Source organism: Lithobates pipiens, unplaced genomic scaffold, assembly GCF_037356315.1.
Source record: "Lithobates pipiens isolate NorthernLeopardFrog02 unplaced genomic scaffold, aLitPip1_a1.2 Scaffold_16, whole genome shotgun sequence".
Lineage (NCBI taxonomy): Eukaryota > Metazoa > Chordata > Amphibia > Anura > Ranidae > Lithobates > Lithobates pipiens.
The window spans coordinates 33,805,824-33,824,248 of record NW_027507748.1 but is presented as its reverse complement, the minus strand read 5'-3'; the positions used below and the strand labels follow the sequence as shown (position 1 = coordinate 33,824,248).

The 18,425-nt window shown below is 48.0% G+C and overlaps 1 protein-coding gene across 3 annotated transcripts in view; it reads right to left on the bottom strand.

Moving 5' to 3' along the window:
- The window catches only part of TEX55 (testis expressed 55), an 88,942-nt gene that overhangs the window by 17,174 nt on the left and 53,343 nt on the right, over nucleotides 1–18,425 (bottom strand). For all 3 annotated transcript variants that reach the window (XM_077484509.1, XM_077484511.1, XM_077484510.1), the window contains one exon: nucleotides 12,190–12,327. In XM_077484509.1, coding sequence (XP_077340635.1) covers nucleotides 12,190–12,327 — 138 coding nt within the window. The remainder of the gene's footprint in view (nucleotides 1–12,189; nucleotides 12,328–18,425) is intronic.

Sequence of the window (18,425 nt, the reverse complement as noted above, 5' to 3'; positions counted from 1 at the left end):
ACACAGGAACAAAGCTGAGGCTATCAATCACAGGCTGTGTGCTGGAGCTCCCTATGAGAAGTGATTCATGCTGATACCAGAGGAACAGGGCAGTGGAGAGAAATGACACTTAGTGCTCTAGATTGAGACAAGTGCACACTATAGAGGGATACTTTGTTCATATTTCATGTCTGAGGTTTACAACCACTTTAAATGTTTTCTGAAGAATGAGCTGAATGTGTATCGTTCTTCAAGAAGCATTGCTAGTGTGAATGTGCCCTTAAAATGAATGAGAAAAGAAAAGCCAGCAGGAGAGCCCAGTCATGTGACCTGTAAAAAGTCATGTGACCGGCGTTAAGCAGAGAAAACTTTGAAGGACACAGCAGGCTCCTTGCCGCAGCGTGCATTTTATGAATGGGTCGTAAAATGTGGGCTGCGGTATGGAGTAACCTTGCAGTATATAGAGGAGAGAACAGAACCATATCCGCTCTCTGCTATTAATGGGCTCCTCATTTACATATTTATTTAGGTTTAAAAAAAGACAGATGCCCATCAAGTTCAAACTCTCCACTTGCGGTCTTCCCGGGGGGAACTACAACCATTTTTTTATGCACCAAATCTTCATATTGACATTGAATATATATATATATATTTATGAGCTCACCTCTATGTCATTTCTCATTATTAAATAATTCCATTTTTTTTTAACCAGATCAAGCATCAGATTTATTCTTTTAATTGTAATCCTTCGTACCTCCTCGGAATTCCCTACAGGTTAACCACATGCCTACCGGGCACCTTCACCCCCTTCCTGCCCAGGCACATTTTCAGCTTTTTAGCTCTCTCACACTTTAAACGACAATTGCGCGGTCATGTAACGCCGCACCCAAATTGCATTATTATCCTTTTTTTTTTTTCACACAAATAGAGCTTTCTTTTAGTGGTATTTAATCACCACGGGGATTTTTTTTTTGCTACAAAAAACGAAAAAAGATGGAGCATTTTGAAAAATAGATAAATACATTTCCATAGTTTATTATAAAATTTTGCAAACAGGTAGTTTATGACCTTTGCTGATGGGCCCTGATAGGTGGCACTGATAGGCGGCACTGATGGGCACTGATAGGTGGCACTGATAGGCAGCACTGATGGAGCGGCACTGGTGGGCACTGATGAAGCAGCGCTGATAAGTGCCACTGATAGACGGCACTGATGAGTCAGTACTGGTGGGCACTGATAGGCAGCATTGAAGGGCACTAATAGGTGGCACTAATGAGGAGGCAGTAATGGGCACTGATAGGCAGCACTGAAGGGCACTGATAGGTGGTACTGAAGGGCACTGATAGGTGACACTTATGCGCACTGATGAGGCGGCACTGATAGGGGGTGTGACAGACCTAGCCGGTGTTCTGGCAGATAGTGTGCTACCATCATATAGTGTCCGCTCCGTACTGCGCATGCTCAGTACGGGGCAGAAGAAGCTTCGGAAAATCTCAGAAGATGAACGGCGCCTGCGCCGTGAGTGGAGGTGGTAGCCCCACCATCCAAGCGGACATAGGGTTCGGAAAATTAGAGGGCCCCTCGCGGGCGAGCTTCGCTCGCCATGCTCCGGGCTCGGCCTCGCTGCACTCTGCTCTTTTATATTCCAACTCTATGTCCACTTGGATGGTGGGGCTTCAACCTGGACTCACGGCGCAGGCGCCGTTCATCCTCGGCTATTTTCAGAATCAGTGTGTGCTGTGTACTGCGCATGCGGACACTATGGACACTATCCGATGGGGGACTGTATGTGATAGGACACCAGGACAGAGGGTGAGGAGAGGATTGAATGCTGGCCTCATTTTTTCTGATTATGGGCCCTGGATTTTAAGGGAACAATACTCTTTGCGAGGTGAATGAGAAATCCAGTCTGACCTGTACTAATCGGACTCAATCTTGTATATATTGTATATTGTCTCATTTTGTTGTGGATTCTTTGCTGTGATCGTTTGGGGTGTGGCTGTATTCCAATGTTCTATTGTGTCTGTCTGCCTTGGATATTATGGGATGTTTATATCTCTATGGAGGGGGGGGGATTCCTCCAGCAGCCCCCCTGATAAGACTGTTTACTGATGAGAAGTTGAACACACCTGACCTGTGTGTCTATTGTCATTGGACAGAGTAACCCGCCCTCTTTTCCAAGGGTGGGGGGAAAGAGTCTCTGAGTTATTTTATCTGTTGTGTCCATGTGGGATAATAAATCAGTTTTGCTGTTTGCCACTCCAAGACTGGTGTTGTCTGGTGACTGGGTGAGCTAAAGGGTCTTGGATAGTGCTGGTTCTGGACACAGGAAGCATTTACAGTGGATAGATTGATCTTGAGTATGGGGGTCCGTCACAGGGGGCACTGATGAGGTGGCACTGATAAGGGGCACTGATGAGGCAACACTGGTGGGGACTGATGTGGAGGCACTGATAGGCAGCACTGAAGGGCACGATAGGCAGCACTAATAGGTGACACTAATGAGGAGGCAGTGATGGACAGAGATAGGTGGCACTGATGGGCACTGGTGGGCACTGATGAGGCTCCACTAATAGGCACTGATAGGCAGCACTGATGGGCACTCATGAAGCAGCACTGATAAGGGGCACTGATAGGTGGCACTGATGAGGTAGCACTGGTGGGCACTGATAAGGGGCACTGATAGGCAGAACATAAGGGCATTAATATTTGACACTGATGAGGGGACAGTAATGGGCACTGATATGCAGCATTGATGGGCACTGATAGGTGATGCTGATGGGCACTGATGAGGCGGCACTGATAGGTGGCACTGATGAGGTGGCACTGATGAGGCAGCACTGGTGGGCACTGATGAGGAGGCGCTGATAGGCGGCACTGAAGGCCCTGATAGGCAGCACTAATAGGTGTTACTAATGAGGAGGCAGTGATAGGCACTGATTGGCAGCACTGATGGGCACTGATAGGCAGCATTGGTGGGCACTGTTGGGACTGCACAGATAATCAGGACACTAATAATTAGGGCCTTGATTATCAGTGTAGATGTCCCTTTAACAGAAGTTGTTTATCAGCTCTCCTCTCCTCATGCTGACAGCCTGAGGAAAGGAGTGCCAATAACCGGCTTATGTTTACAACCGTGATCAGCTGTGATTGGACACAGCTGATCACGTAGTATAGAGCTGCCGATTGGCTCTTTACCTCAATCTGCGATCAGATTGGAGGACACTGCAATCACAGAGCACACCGCCTGCGCCCATCAGCGGGCGTGATCACAGGAGATCATCAGGAGGTGCCATCCACCCTGTAGCTATCATTCGGTTATAGCAGGGTTGGCAAGTGGTTAGGCCCCGGTTCACACTGCTGCGACTTATCGTGAGACTTTGCTACACAGAGTTGCATGACAAGTCAAAACACATTCATTTTAATGGGTGCCATCTAAATAATGAGACTCAAGTCGCAGCGACAAAAAAAAAAAAAGTTCCTGCACTACTTTTCTGCGTAATCACAAGGAAGTTGCACGACTTTGGAGCCTAAAGCTGAATTCCACGGATTTTACTGTGTAGCCACATTGGGCCAGCCTGGAGCCGTGTCAGTATACAGATCCCATACCTGATGGACTCGCTGTGGAATCAGAGACTCATTGTAGTAGTCGGTGCTACTACAGTGATCGCCATGGTCTTCCAGGTCCTGTACTGAGCCCTGCCCTTCTGTATAATGACCACAAGGGGTCACTGACTTGACACAAATGCCATTCACAGAACTCCTTGTATTTTTTCTTTTTATTTTCAGTGCATACAAAGATGGACTGAGGTTGAAGTCGTGATCTCATCGTCTCGCTTCTCTCTGCCCCGTTCAATCCATACCTTATAATAAAGTTGCCACAACATTCCTTTAAAACTGAACACATATGAATTACACAGGTTCTGGGGCTGATTAAGGTGCTAATTAAACTCATTTGGCACCTTATCTGCATTAAATTAACCCGAGAACCTGTGTAGTTCATATGTGTTCAGTTTTAAAGGAATGAGGTGTCAACAGTACCTTCTATTCAATGAAAAATGTACAAGAAGTTCTGTGAATGGTGACCATACTGAGCAAGCGACCCCTTGTGGTCATTATGCAGAAGAGCAGCCGCTCAGCACCAGAGCCAGAGGATAGTGGTGATTAACTGTAGCAGCGCCAGTGGCAGCTGGTGCTCAAAATTTCTGGGGGCGCACAAACTGAAAAAAAAAAAATCAATTGCAGCCTCACTGTGCCCATCAAATGCAGCTACTGTGCCCATCAATTGCCTCCACTATGCCCATCAAACGCAGCCACTGTGCCATCAGATGCAGCCACTGTACCCATAAATTGCCACCGCTGTGCCCATCAAATGCAGCCACTGTACCCATAAATTGCCACCACTGTGCCCATCAAATGAAGCCACTGTGCCATCAAACGTAGCCACTGTACCCATAAATTGCCACCACTGTGCCCATCAAATGAAGCCACTGTGCTATCAAACATAGCCACTGTACCCATAAATTGCCACCACTGTGCCCATCAAATGCAGCCACTGTGCCATCAAATGCAGCCACTGTACCCAAAAATTGTCACCACTGTGTCCATCAAATGCAGCCACTGTGCCATCAAATGAAGCCACTGTGCCATCCAATGCAGCCACTGTACCCATAAATTGCCACCACTGTGCCCATCAAATGAAGCCACTGTGCCATCAAATGTAGCCACTGTACCCATAAATTGCCACCACTGTGCTCATCAAATGAAGCCACTGTGCCATCAAACGTAGCCACTGTACCCATAAATTGCCACCACTGTGCCCATCAAATGAAGCCACTGTGCCATCAAACGTAGCCACTGTACCCATAAATTGCCACCACTGTGCCCATGAAATGCAGCCACTGTGCCATCAAATCAAGCCACTGTACCCATAAATTGCCACCACTGTGCCCATCAAATGCAGCCACTGTGCCATCAAGCGCAGCCACTGTACCCATAAATTGCCACCACTGTGCCATAAAGCGCAGCCACTGTAACCATCAATTGCTGCCAGTTTGCCCCATCGATTGCCTTAAGTTTGCCCCATCAATTGCCACCAGTGCGCCCCATCAATTGCCACCAGTGTGCCCCATCAGATGCCACCAGTTTGCCCCATCAATTGCCACCAGTTTGCCCCATAAATTGCCACAAGTTTTCCCCATCAATTGCCACCAGTTTGCCCCATCAAATGCTGCCAGTGTCCCCCCCCCCTTCCCCCACCAGGCACTTACCTGTCTTGGGTCAGCGCATTCCTCCACGTTCCCTCCGAGTCCTCAATGTCTTCTCCCGTCCTCTTCTGCTATGATCGGACGCGCAATAGGCATCCAATCACAGCGCCTGTCGTTTCAACCAATCAGGTGACAGGTAACCAGACCCGGTGCACCTGATTGGTTGAGAGGCGGGTCAGTGTTAGGGAAGCGATTTATTTGATTCCCTAACACAGCGATACGTAAGCAGCGAATGCACAGCATTGCGCCCGCTGTTTACCAATTTGGAAGCCTATTAGAGCCCACGGATCTAATCAGGACGCCTATTAGAGCCGACAGCTCTAATCAGGCACTTCTGAAAACACCCCCGCCGCTGTAATTCAGATGCTCAGTGCCCGACAAGGGGCCGGACACCTGAATAGAGGGTGACAGTGGCGACAATAGATAGATTCATGCAATGCATGAATCTATCTATTGAAGATTGACGGGTGCAGGAGAGAGGGGGCGGCGCTCCTGCGCCCCTCTATGGACGCACCGCACTGAGTAGCGCCGACTACTACAGTGATTTCCAGCTTCAAGGGGGATCCCACAGGTATGGTGTATATATACTTATATTGGTCCAAGCTGGACCAATGCAACTATTCAATAAGCTCCATACCTGGAATTCAGCTTTTCAGCATTCACCTTGTAAATAGGGTCATTGTGCTGGAAATACAAAGAGCGTCCCATGCGCAGCTTTCAGAGAGAAGAATGCAAATCCTCTGCCATTCACAGCCAACACGCTGCATTCATCTTGCCATCAGTTTTCACAATTTCCCCCGTGCCTTTAGAGCTCATACACACTCAAAACATCAGTGAGCCACCACCATGCTTCACAGTGGGGATGGTATTCTTGTTGCTGTAGGCCTCGTTGACCCCTCTCCAAACATAGCACTTATGGTTGTGACCACAAAACTCTATTTTGGTCTTGTCACTCCAGATTACAGTGTGCCAGAAACTGTGAGGTGTGACGAGGTGCTGTCCGGCATATTGGAACCAGGCTTTTTTATGGTGGTATTGGTGCAGTAAAGGCTTCTTTCTGGCAACTTGACCATGCAGCTCTTTTTTGTTCAAATATCTTCATATTGTGCTCCTTGAAAACAATCACACCATCTTTTTCCAGAGCAGCCTGTATTTCTCCTGAGGGTTTTTTTCTTTGCATCTGGAACAATAGTTCTGGCGGTTGTGGCTGCAATCCTTCTTGGTCTACCTGACTTTGGCTTGGTATCAGAGATCTCAGAATTTTCCACTTGTTAATAAATGATTGAACACTACTGACTGGCATATTCAAGGTTTTGTATATCGTTTTATATCCTTTTCCATCTTTGTAAAGTTTCATTACCTTGTTATACAGGTCTTTCGACAGTTCTTTTCTATCTCCTCGTGGCTCAGTGTCTAGCCTGCTTAGTGCATCCATGTGAGAGCTAACAAACTCATAAACTATTTATACACAGACACTTATTGCAATTTAAAAAGCCACAAATGGGAAATTAACCTTTAATTGCCATTTTAACCCGAGTGTGCCACCTGTACACGTGTCTGTACCAAGGCCAAACATTCCAGGGTATGCAAACTTTTTATCAGGGCCATTCGGGGAATTTATGTTATCATTATGATTTAAAAAGTAGCCAAAAAATTATGTGATAATAAATGGCTTCATGTGATTGTTATCCTTAACCACTTGCTTACTGGGCCCTTTTACCCCCTTTCTGCCCAGGCCAATTTTCAGCTGTCAGCGCTGTTACACTTTGAATGACAATTGCAAGAACATGCAACATTGTACCCATCTATGACATTTTTATCTTTTTTTTTTTTTAATATAGACCTTTCTTTTTGTTGTAATTAACCACTTCGCACCTGCGCTATAGCCAAAAGACGGCTACAGGGCGGACGCTAACTGGCAGGAGGGCGTCCCTGGACGTCCTCCTGTTTACTTCCCCTCTGCGTGCCGCCGCGGGTGCGCATCAGGGAAGTTCTGTGCTGGCCGTGTCCCTTGGACACAGCCAGTCACAGATCGCTGTAAACAGCCAATCACAGTGGCCGCTTACAGCGCGATCTGCGTTTCCAATGAGAGGTAATCTCATATGTAAACATATGAGATCATCTCTCATCGTTGGCTCTCCCTCCTCACACAGACAGCGTGTGAGGAGGGAGAGATGAACCGCTGAGAGATTCAGCGGTTAGTGAAAAAAAAATGAAAATAAAGTGCCCATCTATCCCCACTGCCACCTGTCAGTGCCATCTGCCCCCAGTGCCACCTGTCATCAGTGCCATCTGTCCCCAGTACCACCTGTCATCAGTGCCATCTGCCCCCAGTGCCACCTGTCATCAGTGCCATCTGTTCCCAGTACCACCTGTCATCAGTGCCATCTGTCCCCAGTGCCACCTGTCCCCAGTGCCACGTATAAGTGCCACCTGTCATCAGTGCCACATAGTGCCATCTGTCATCAGTGCCATATAGTGCCACGTGTCATCAGTGCCATATAGTACCATCTGTCATCAGTGCCATATCAGTGTCACGTGTCATCAGTGCCACATATTAGTGCCATCTGTCATCAGTGCCACGTTTCAGTGCCATCTGTTATCAGTGCCACCTGTCAGTGTCACGTGCCATCTGTTATCAGTGTCACGTGTCATAAATGCCAGGTATCAGTGCCATCTGTCATCAGTGTCACGTGTCATCAGTGCCACGTATAAGTGCCAACAGTCATCAGTGCCACATATTAGTGCCATCTGTTATCAGTGCCACTTGTCATCAGTGCCACATAGTGCCATCTGTCATCAGTTCCACATCAGTGCCACGTGTCATCAGTGCCACATAGTGCCATCTGTCATCAGTGCCATATCAGTGTCACGTGTCATCAGTGCCACATATTAGTGCCATCTGTCATCAGTGCCACCTGTCAGTGTCACGTGCCATCTGTTATCAGTGTCACGTGTCATCAATGTTAGGTATCAGTGCCATCTGTCATCAGTGTCACGTGTCATCAGTGCCACGTATAAGTGCCAACAGTCATCAGTGCCACATATTAGTGCCATATGTCATCAGTGTCACGTGTCATCAGTGCCACGTATTAGTGGCATCTGTCATCAGTGCCACATCAGTGCCACGTATCAGTGCCATCTGTCATCAGTGCCACGTCGGTGTCACGTATCAGTGCCATCTGTCATCAGTGCCACGTGTCATTGTCCTGGTGCTCCAGGGCCTTCAAAACTGTAATAGGTAGTCAACAATTTAGATGTGTAATTTATGCTCCTAGAACACCTGATGGCGCTCCCTGCATGTTGGGCCTCTCTGAGTGGCTAGGTTGTGGAAAAGTCCCACACATGTGGTATCGTAATACTCAGGAGGAGTAGCAGAATTTATTTTGGGGCATTATTTGTGGTATACATGTGCCATGTGAGAGAAATAACCTATTACAATGACAATATTGTGGAATAAATAAAAAATAAATAAAAAAAATCTTCATTTTGCAAAGAATTGTGGGAAAAAATGACAACATTAAAAAGCTCACTATGCCTCTTACTAAATACCTTGGAATGTCTACTTTCCAAAAAGGGGTCATTTGGGGGGTATTTGTACTTTCCTGACTTGTTCGGGTCACAAGAAGTGAGATCGGCCACCAGTACATCAGATGTGATCAATTTTGTGCGATTCGCACCACAGCTTGTAGACTCTCTAACTTTCACAAAGACCAAATAATATCCACTAATTTGGGTTATTTTTACCAAAGATATGTAGCAGTATAAATTGTGGCCAAAATTTATGAAGAAAAATTTATAATTTGCAAAATTTTATCACAGAAACAAAGAAAAAATTGTTTTTTTTTTCAAAAGAGGAATTCAAATACCACCAAAAGAAAGCTCTATTTGTGGGGAAAAAAAGGACATCAACACGACTGAGTAATTGTCAAAAAAATAGCGGTTTGTTTGTCTGTGTCCATGTTCAGAGTGAGTCTAATGGGAGTGGTTTTATCATTATCAAACAGCTGTTGCACCTGCAGGGCTCTATTTACCTTTTTTTTTTTTTTTACTACAAAAGTAGATTTACCCTTTAACCGCTTCAGCCCCGAAAGATTTTACCCCCTTCCTGACCAGAGCACTTTTTACAATTTGGCACTGCGTCGCCTTTTACTGACAATTGAACTGATAACTGGCTTGTGTTAAAGGGACATCTACACTGATAATCAGGGCAGTCCCAACAGTGCCCACCAGTGCTGCCAATCAGTGCCTCATCAGTGTCGCCTATCAGTGATGCCTACTGGTGCCACCTTTCACTGCATATCAGTGTCCCCTACGAGTGCCCACTTGTGCCACCTATCAGTGCCCACCAGTGCCACCTATCACTGCAGTCTCATCAATGCCCATCAAGTGAAGCCTATCAGTGCCCATCAGTGCAGCCTCATCAGTGCCTGCTCATCAGTGCCCATCAGTGCAGCCTCATCAGGGCCACCTCATCATTGCCCATCAGTGCAGCGTATCAATACCTATCAATGCAGTCTCATCAGTGCCCATCAGTGCAGCCTCATCAGTGCCCATCAGTGCAGCCTCACCAGTGCCCATCAGTGCAGCCTCATCAGCGCCGCCTCATCCCTGCCCATCAGTGCAGCCTATCAGTGGCCTCAGTGCAGCTTATCGGTACCCATCAGTGCCCATCAGTGCAGCCTCATCAGTGCCTGCTCATCAGTGCCCATCAGTGCAGCCTCATCAGTGCCTGCCCATCAGGGCCGCCTTATCACTGCCCTTCAGTGCAGCCTATCAGTACCCATCAATGCAGCCTCATCAGTGCCCACCAGTGCAGCCCCATCAGTGCAGCCTCATCAGTGCCTGCCCATCAGTGCCGCCTCATCACTACCCATCAGTGCAGCCTATCAGTGGCCATCAGTGCAGCTTATCAGTACCCATCAGTGCAGCCTCATCAGTGCCTGCCTATCAGGGCCCATCAGTGCCGCCTCATCACTGCCCATCAGTGCAGCCTCATCAGTGCTTGTCCATCAGTGCCACCTCATCACTGCCTATCAGTGACCATCAATGCAGCTTATCAGTACCCATCAATGCAGCCTCATCAGTGCCCATCGTTTCAGAATCATCAGTGCAGCCTCATCAGTGCCTGCCCATCAGTGCAGCCTCATCAGTGCCCATCAGTGCAGCCTCATCAGTGCCTGGCCATCAGTGCCGCCTCATCACTGCCCATCAGTGCAGCCTATCAGTGGCCATCAGTGTAGCTTATCAGCACCCACCAGTGCAGCCTCATCAGTGCCCATCAGTGCCCGCCTCATTAGTACCCATCAATGAAGGAGAAAAATTACCTGTTTGCAAAATTTTATAGCAAACTATGAAAAACGTTTTTTTTTTTTCAAAATGTTCAGTCCTTTTTCATTTATTTAGAAAAAATAAAATAAAACCCCCAGTGGTGTTTAAAGAGGTGGTCCAGCCCGACCTCTTTAAGAAGAGCTGAAGAGAAGAGAGCTGTTTTTTGTGTGAACAAAATGATAAAAACGTAGTGTAGCATGCCCACGCAATTGTCATTCAAAGTGTGACAGCGCTGAAAGCTGAAAATTGGCCTGGACAAGAAAGGGGTAAAAGTGCCCAGGAATATTTTATATCTGCCAACACTTAAACTTTAAGTGCTTCAGATCCGCGTTATAGCCGAATGATGGCTACAGCGCGGACCTACTTTGCCGGGAGTCTGTCTATTGATGTCCTCCCGGGCGTCTTGCGCGCCCCCTGCAGGGCGCACGCAGCACGCTCTGTGATCAGTGAGTCTATGAGACTCGATCTTGACCCCTTACCAGGTGATCAGCTGTCAGCCAATGACAGCTGATCATGTGATGTAAACAGAGCCTGTAATTGGCTATTTATTCTCCTTACTCTGACAGCGCAAGGAGAGAAAAAAAAAGCAGATCACCGGCAGCTGTGAAAGGGACATCGGTCCCGATCAAGGAGAGCTGCTGCAACCTCATCTTTGCCCACCTGTGCCACCTAGCAGTACACAACAGTGCCGCCTACGAGTGCCCACCAGCGCCACCTACCAGTTCCCACAGTGCCACCCATCAGTTCCCACAGTGCCACCCATCAGTGCCCACAGTGCCACCTATCAGTGTCCACAATTAGTGACTCATCAACAGTGCTGCCCATCAGTCTCACCTACCAGTGCCCATCAGTTCCACCTATCAGTGCCACCTATCAGTAACACCTATCAGTGCCCATCAGTGCCACCCATCAGTGCCCATCAGTGTCACCCATCAGGGCCCATCAGTGCCATGTTATCAGTGGCCATCAGTGCCGCCTTATCTGTGCCCATCAGTGCTACTTATCTGTGCCTATCAATGCCAAGTGCCACCATAACTGTGCCTATCAGTGCCCATCAGTGCAGTCTATCAGTTGCCACCAGTGCCGCCTCATCAGCGCATATCAATGAAGGAGAAAAATGACCAGTTTGTAAAATCTTATAACAAACAATGAAACATGATTTTTCTTTTTTTTCAAAGTTTTCCGTCTTTTTTTGTTTGTTTAGCAAAAAATAAAGCCCCAGCTTTGATTAAATATCACCAAAAAAAAAGCTCTATTTGTATGAAAAAAAAAATGATAAAAATGTAATCTGGGTACAGCGTTGTATGACCACGCACTTGTCCTTCAAAGCTCGTCAGCGCTGAAAGCTGAAAATTGGTCTGGGCAGGACCAAGAGCCCAGTAAGCAAGTGGTTAATTAGTATTATAAAATACATATTGCAATATAAAGGATGACCACTAAGAGGCAGTGTTGCTCCACAATCCTACACCTAGCCAGGGCTCAGTCTTTACATAGATATACAGTTTTTATATAGAGGATCGATTATAAAATGTTCTTCAGAGAGATTAGGGAGTTCTGAACTTTAGACATCATCACTGCCCTTTACACTGATTTATTACGAAAGCCGTTTTACCTGGAAAATCTGCAGGACGTTGTGTTTTTCCATGTATTTGAGAGAGCGCTCCAATGGATCTTCATACACCGGGGTCGGTGGTGGTAATGTGATCGATCGATGAATCAACTCAGTGATGAGAACCCCACTGCTGTCCTTCTAAAAACAGAATAATAATAATAATAATAATACAAATTCAGATTTTGAATTCAAAGAAAAGGTGATCTTACAAGTGGGTCTTCGGTTCTAGGTGGAATCTAGTGGGCGGAGTCAGGCTCTGGAACCCCCGTCACAGCTTCCAGCTGTCACTCTGCACACCCTTACTTATGATCACACTTAGGACCATATCACTTCCTTTTTCTGGTGTCGTTCACTTGCTAACCAAACCATCAAGGTGTCACTACATGGCTGACTCCTGCTGGCTTTTGCGGCATTGTGAGCGACCAGAGAGCAGCGCTGTAGCGGCAGCATTGAGCCGTTCTTGGTAATCCCGCTACTGTTAAGTTGCTGGCAGCAACAGGATCACTATTCCGATATGACCCTAAGCCCCCCGGTGACACCAGTGTGACTTGTCATGCAATTTCATTGTTTCAAATCGCATGACAAGTCACACCCTATTGTCCGCAATGGAAGCGTTCAGATCGATGCAGCTCTGACTCCATCGGAGTCGCATTGATTTTGAAAATAGTTCCTGCACTACTTCTTGCAAGTTCAGGTGCGACTTGCATAGACGTCTGTGCATGGAGTCGCACAGATGTCTTCCAAGTCGCACAGACATGTGACTTTGAAAATTGTGCGACTTCAAGTAAAGTAAGCCGATTTCAAAGTTGGATTCAGTGTGACCAAAGCATAAAGGTGCTGGGAGCTGGACCCCAGGGTCGGGACAAGGGAGAGGCAGGAGGGGAGGCTGCCCTGGGCACTGTGGTTTCATGTGAGGTGGGGGGGTGCCACAAGGAGACTGGGGGAGGGGATTTGTGCTGAAAGAGGGAATTTGGGAGGAAAAAAGGGGTAAGTATTATTCTAGTTGTATCTGTAAAGCTAGCTTACCCCCTACCTCTTACATGAGATGTCAAGAGCCCCCCATCATCAGAAGACATGAACCCCCATCATCAGAAGACAACATTCCCCCATCATCAGAAAACAAGATTCCCCCATCATCTGAAGACAAGAGCCCCCATCATCAGAAGACAAGAGCCCCCCATCACCAGAAGACAAGAGCCCCCCATCACCAGAAGACCGGAGCCCCCTGTGATCACAAGACAAGAGTCCCCCATCATAAGAAGACAAGATTCCCCCATCATCAGAAGAAAAGATTCCCCCATCATCTGAAGACAAGAGCCCCCCATCATCAGAAGACCAGAGCCCTCCGTCATTAGAAGACAAGAGCCCCCATCGTCAGAAGACAAGATTCCCCCATCATCAGAAGACAAGAGAATCCCATCATTAGAAGCCCCCCGTCATCACAAGACAAGAGTCCCCCTCATAAGAAGACAAGATTCCCCCACCATCAGAAGACAAGATTCCCCCATCATCAGAAGACAAGAGCCACCCATCACCAGAAGACATGAACCCCCATCATCAGAAGACAACATTCCCCCATCATCAGAGGACAAGACCCCCCCATCATCAGAAGACAAGAGCCCCCATCGTCAGAAGACAAGATTCCCCCATCATCAGAAGATAAGATTCTCCCATAATCAGAAGACAAGAGAATCCCATCATTAGAAGCCCCCCGTCATCACAAGACAAGAGTCCCCCATCATAAGAAAACAAGATTCCCCCACCATCAGAAGACAAGATTCCCCCATCACCAGAAGACCAGAGCCCCCCATCATCAAAAGACAAGAGTCCCCCATCATAAGAAGACAAGATTCCCCCATCATAAGAAGACAAGATTCCCCCATCATCAGAAGACAAGTGCACCCCATCATCAGAAGACAAGTGCCCCCCATCATCAGAAGACAAGAGTCCCCCATCATATGAAGACAAGATTCCCCCATCATCAGAAGACAAGTGCCCCCCATCATCAGAAGACAAGAGTCCCCCATCATCAGAAGACAAGATTCCCGCATCATCAGAAGACTGACTCCTGCTGGCTTTTGCGGCATTGTGAGCGACCAGAGAGCAGCGCTGTAGCGGCAGCATTGAGCCGTTCTTGGTAATCCCGCTACTGTTAAGTTGCTGGCAGCAACAGGATCACTATTCCGATATGACCCTAAGCCCCCCGGTGACACCAGTGTGACTTGTCATGCAATTTCATTGTTTCAAATCGCATGACAAGTCACACCCTATTGTCCGCAATGGAAGCGTTCAGATCGATGCAGCTCTGACTCCATCGGAGTCGCATTGATTTTGAAAATAGTTCCTGCACTACTTCTTGCAAGTTCAGGTGCGACTTGCATAGACGTCTGTGCATGGAGTCGCACAGATGTCTTCCAAGTCGCACAGACATGTGACTTTGAAAATTGTGCGACTTCAAGTAAAGTAAGCCGATTTCAAAGTTGGATTCAGTGTGACCAAAGCATAAAGGTGCTGGGAGCTGGACCCCAGGGTCGGGACAAGGGAGAGGCAGGAGGGGAGGCTGCCCTGGGCACTGTGGTTTCATGTGAGGTGGGGGGGTGCCACAAGGAGACTGGGGGAGGGGATTTGTGCTGAAAGAGGGAATTTGGGAGGAAAAAAGGGGTAAGTATTATTCTAGTTGTATCTGTAAAGCTAGCTTACCCCCTACCTCTTACATGAGATGTCAAGAGCCCCCCATCATCAGAAGACATGAACCCCCATCATCAGAAGACAACATTCCCCCATCATCAGAAAACAAGATTCCCCCATCATCTGAAGACAAGAGCCCCCATCATCAGAAGACAAGAGCCCCCCATCACCAGAAGACAAGAGCCCCCCATCACCAGAAGACCGGAGCCCCCTGTGATCACAAGACAAGAGTCCCCCATCATAAGAAGACAAGATTCCCCCATCATCAGAAGAAAAGATTCCCCCATCATCTGAAGACAAGAGCCCCCCATCATCAGAAGACCAGAGCCCTCCGTCATTAGAAGACAAGAGCCCCCATCGTCAGAAGACAAGATTCCCCCATCATCAGAAGACAAGAGAATCCCATCATTAGAAGCCCCCCGTCATCACAAGACAAGAGTCCCCCTCATAAGAAGACAAGATTCCCCCACCATCAGAAGACAAGATTCCCCCATCATCAGAAGACAAGAGCCACCCATCACCAGAAGACATGAACCCCCATCATCAGAAGACAACATTCCCCCATCATCAGAGGACAAGACCCCCCCATCATCAGAAGACAAGAGCCCCCATCGTCAGAAGACAAGATTCCCCCATCATCAGAAGATAAGATTCTCCCATAATCAGAAGACAAGAGAATCCCATCATTAGAAGCCCCCCGTCATCACAAGACAAGAGTCCCCCATCATAAGAAAACAAGATTCCCCCACCATCAGAAGACAAGATTCCCCCATCACCAGAAGACCAGAGCCCCCCATCATCAAAAGACAAGAGTCCCCCATCATAAGAAGACAAGATTCCCCCATCATAAGAAGACAAGATTCCCCCATCATCAGAAGACAAGTGCACCCCATCATCAGAAGACAAGTGCCCCCCATCATCAGAAGACAAGAGTCCCCCATCATATGAAGACAAGATTCCCCCATCATCAGAAGACAAGTGCCCCCCATCATCAGAAGACAAGAGTCCCCCATCATCAGAAGACAAGATTCCCGCATCATCAGAAGACTGACTCCTGCTGGCTTTTGCGGCATTGTGAGCGACCAGAGAGCAGCGCTGTAGCGGCAGCATTGAGCCGTTCTTGGTAATCCCGCTACTGTTAAGTTGCTGGCAGCAACAGGATCACTATTCCGATATGACCCTAAGCCCCCCGGTGACACCAGTGTGACTTGTCATGCAATTTCATTGTTTCAAATCGCATGACAAGTCACACCCTATTGTCCGCAATGGAAGCGTTCAGATCGATGCAGCTCTGACTCCATCGGAGTCGCATTGATTTTGAAAATAGTTCCTGCACTACTTCTTGCAAGTTCAGGTGCGACTTGCATAGACGTCTGTGCATGGAGTCGCACAGATGTCTTCCAAGTCGCACAGACATGCAACTTTGAAAATTGTGCGACTTCAAGTAAAGTAAGCCGATTTCAAAGTTGGATTCAGTGTGACCGAAGCATAAAGGTGCTGGGAGCTGGACCCCAGGGTCGGGACAAGGGAGAGGCAGGAGGGGAGGCTGCCCTGGGCACTGAGGTTTCATGTGAGGTGGGGGGGGGGGGGTGCCACAAGGAGACTGGGGGAGGGGATTTGTGCTGAAAGAGGGAATTTGGGAGGAAAAAAGGGGTAAGCATTATTCTAGTTGTATCTGTAAAGCTAGGTTACCCCCTACCTCTTACATGAGATGTCAAGAGCCCCCCATCATCAGAAGACATGAACCCCCATCATCAGAAGACAACATTCCCCCATCATCAAAAGACAAGACCCCCCCATCATCAGAAGTCAAGAGCCCCCATCATCAGAAGACAAGATTCCCCCATCATCAGAAGACAAGATTCCCCCATCATCAGAAGACAAGATTCCCCCATCACAGAAGACAAGAGCCCCCCATCATCAGAAGACAAGAGCCCCCCATCACCAGAAGACCGGAGCCCCTGTGATCACAAGACAAGAGTCCCCCATCATCAGAAGACAAGATTCCCCCATCATCTGAAGACAAGAGCCCCCCATCATCAGAAGACCAGAACCCTCCATCATCAGAAGACAAGAGCCCCCATCGTCAGAAGACAAGATTCCCCCATCATCAGAAGACAAGATTCTCCCATCATCAGAAGACAAGAGAATCCCATAATTAGAAGCCCCCCGTCATCACAAGACAAGAGTCCCCCTCATAAGAAGACAAGATTCCCCCACCATCAGAAGACAAGATTCCCCCATCATCAGAAGACAAGAGCCACCCATCACCAGAAGACATGAACCCCCATCATCAGAAGACAACATTCCCCCATCATCAGAGGACAAGACCCCCCCATCATCAGAAGGCAAGAGCCTCCATCGTCAGAAGACAAGATTCTCCCATCATCAGAAGATAAGATTCTCCCATCATCAGAAGACAAGAGAATCCCATCATTAGAAGCCCCCCGTCATCACAAGACAAGAGTCCCCCATCATAAGAAGACAAGATTCCCCCACCATCAGAAGGCAAGATTCCCCCATCACCAGAAGACCAGAGCCCTCCATCATCAGAAGACAAGAGTCCCCCATCATAAGAAGACAATATTCCCCCATCATAAGAAGACAAGATTCCCCCATCATCAGAAGACAAGTGCACCCCATCATCAGAAGACAAGTGCCCCCCATCATCAGAAGACAAGAGTCCCCCATCATATGAAGACAAGATTCCCCCATCATCAGAAGACAAGTGCCCCCCATCATCAGAAGACAAGAGCCCCCCATCACCAGAAGACAAGAGTCCCCCATCATCAGAAGACAAGAGTCCCCCATCATCAGAAGACAAGATTCCCGCATCATCAGAAGACAAGAGGCCCCCATCATCAGAAGACAAGGTTCCCCCATCATCAGAAGACAAGAGCCCCCCATCATCAGAAGACAAGGTTCCCTCATCATCAGAAAACAAGAGCCCCTCATCATCAGAAGACAAGGTTCCCTCATCATCAGAAGACAAGAGCCCCCCATCATCAGAAGACAAGATTCCCCCATCATCAGAAGACAAGAGACCCCATTATCAGAAGACAAGAGCCCCCTATCATCAGAAGAAAAGAGCCCTCCATCATCAGAAGACAAGAGACCCTCATCATCAGAAGACAAGAGCCCCCATCATCAGAAGACAAGAGACCCCCCATAATCAGAAGACAAGGTTTCCCCATCATCAGAAGACAAGGTTTCCCCATCATCAGAAGACAAGAGCCCCCCATCATCAGAAGACAAGATTCCCTCATCATCAGAAGACAGGATTCCCTCATCATCAGAAGACAAGAGCCCCCCATCATCAGAAGACAAGAATCCCCCACCCTTCCTCATATTGCTGCTGGGAAGAAGCTGTGGTTTGAGCTGGGAAGCAGAATGTGCAGGGCCTGGAGGAGGACCAGGGGAGGGCTGGAGTCAACTGCTGGAGTGCTGCTGGCTGCTGAGCAGGGGTGGCCCGTCCGTTAAGGGTACACGAGCACCACCCCCCTGTTCACTGTTATCCATGCATCCGGGCCCTTTCAGGACACCCGCAC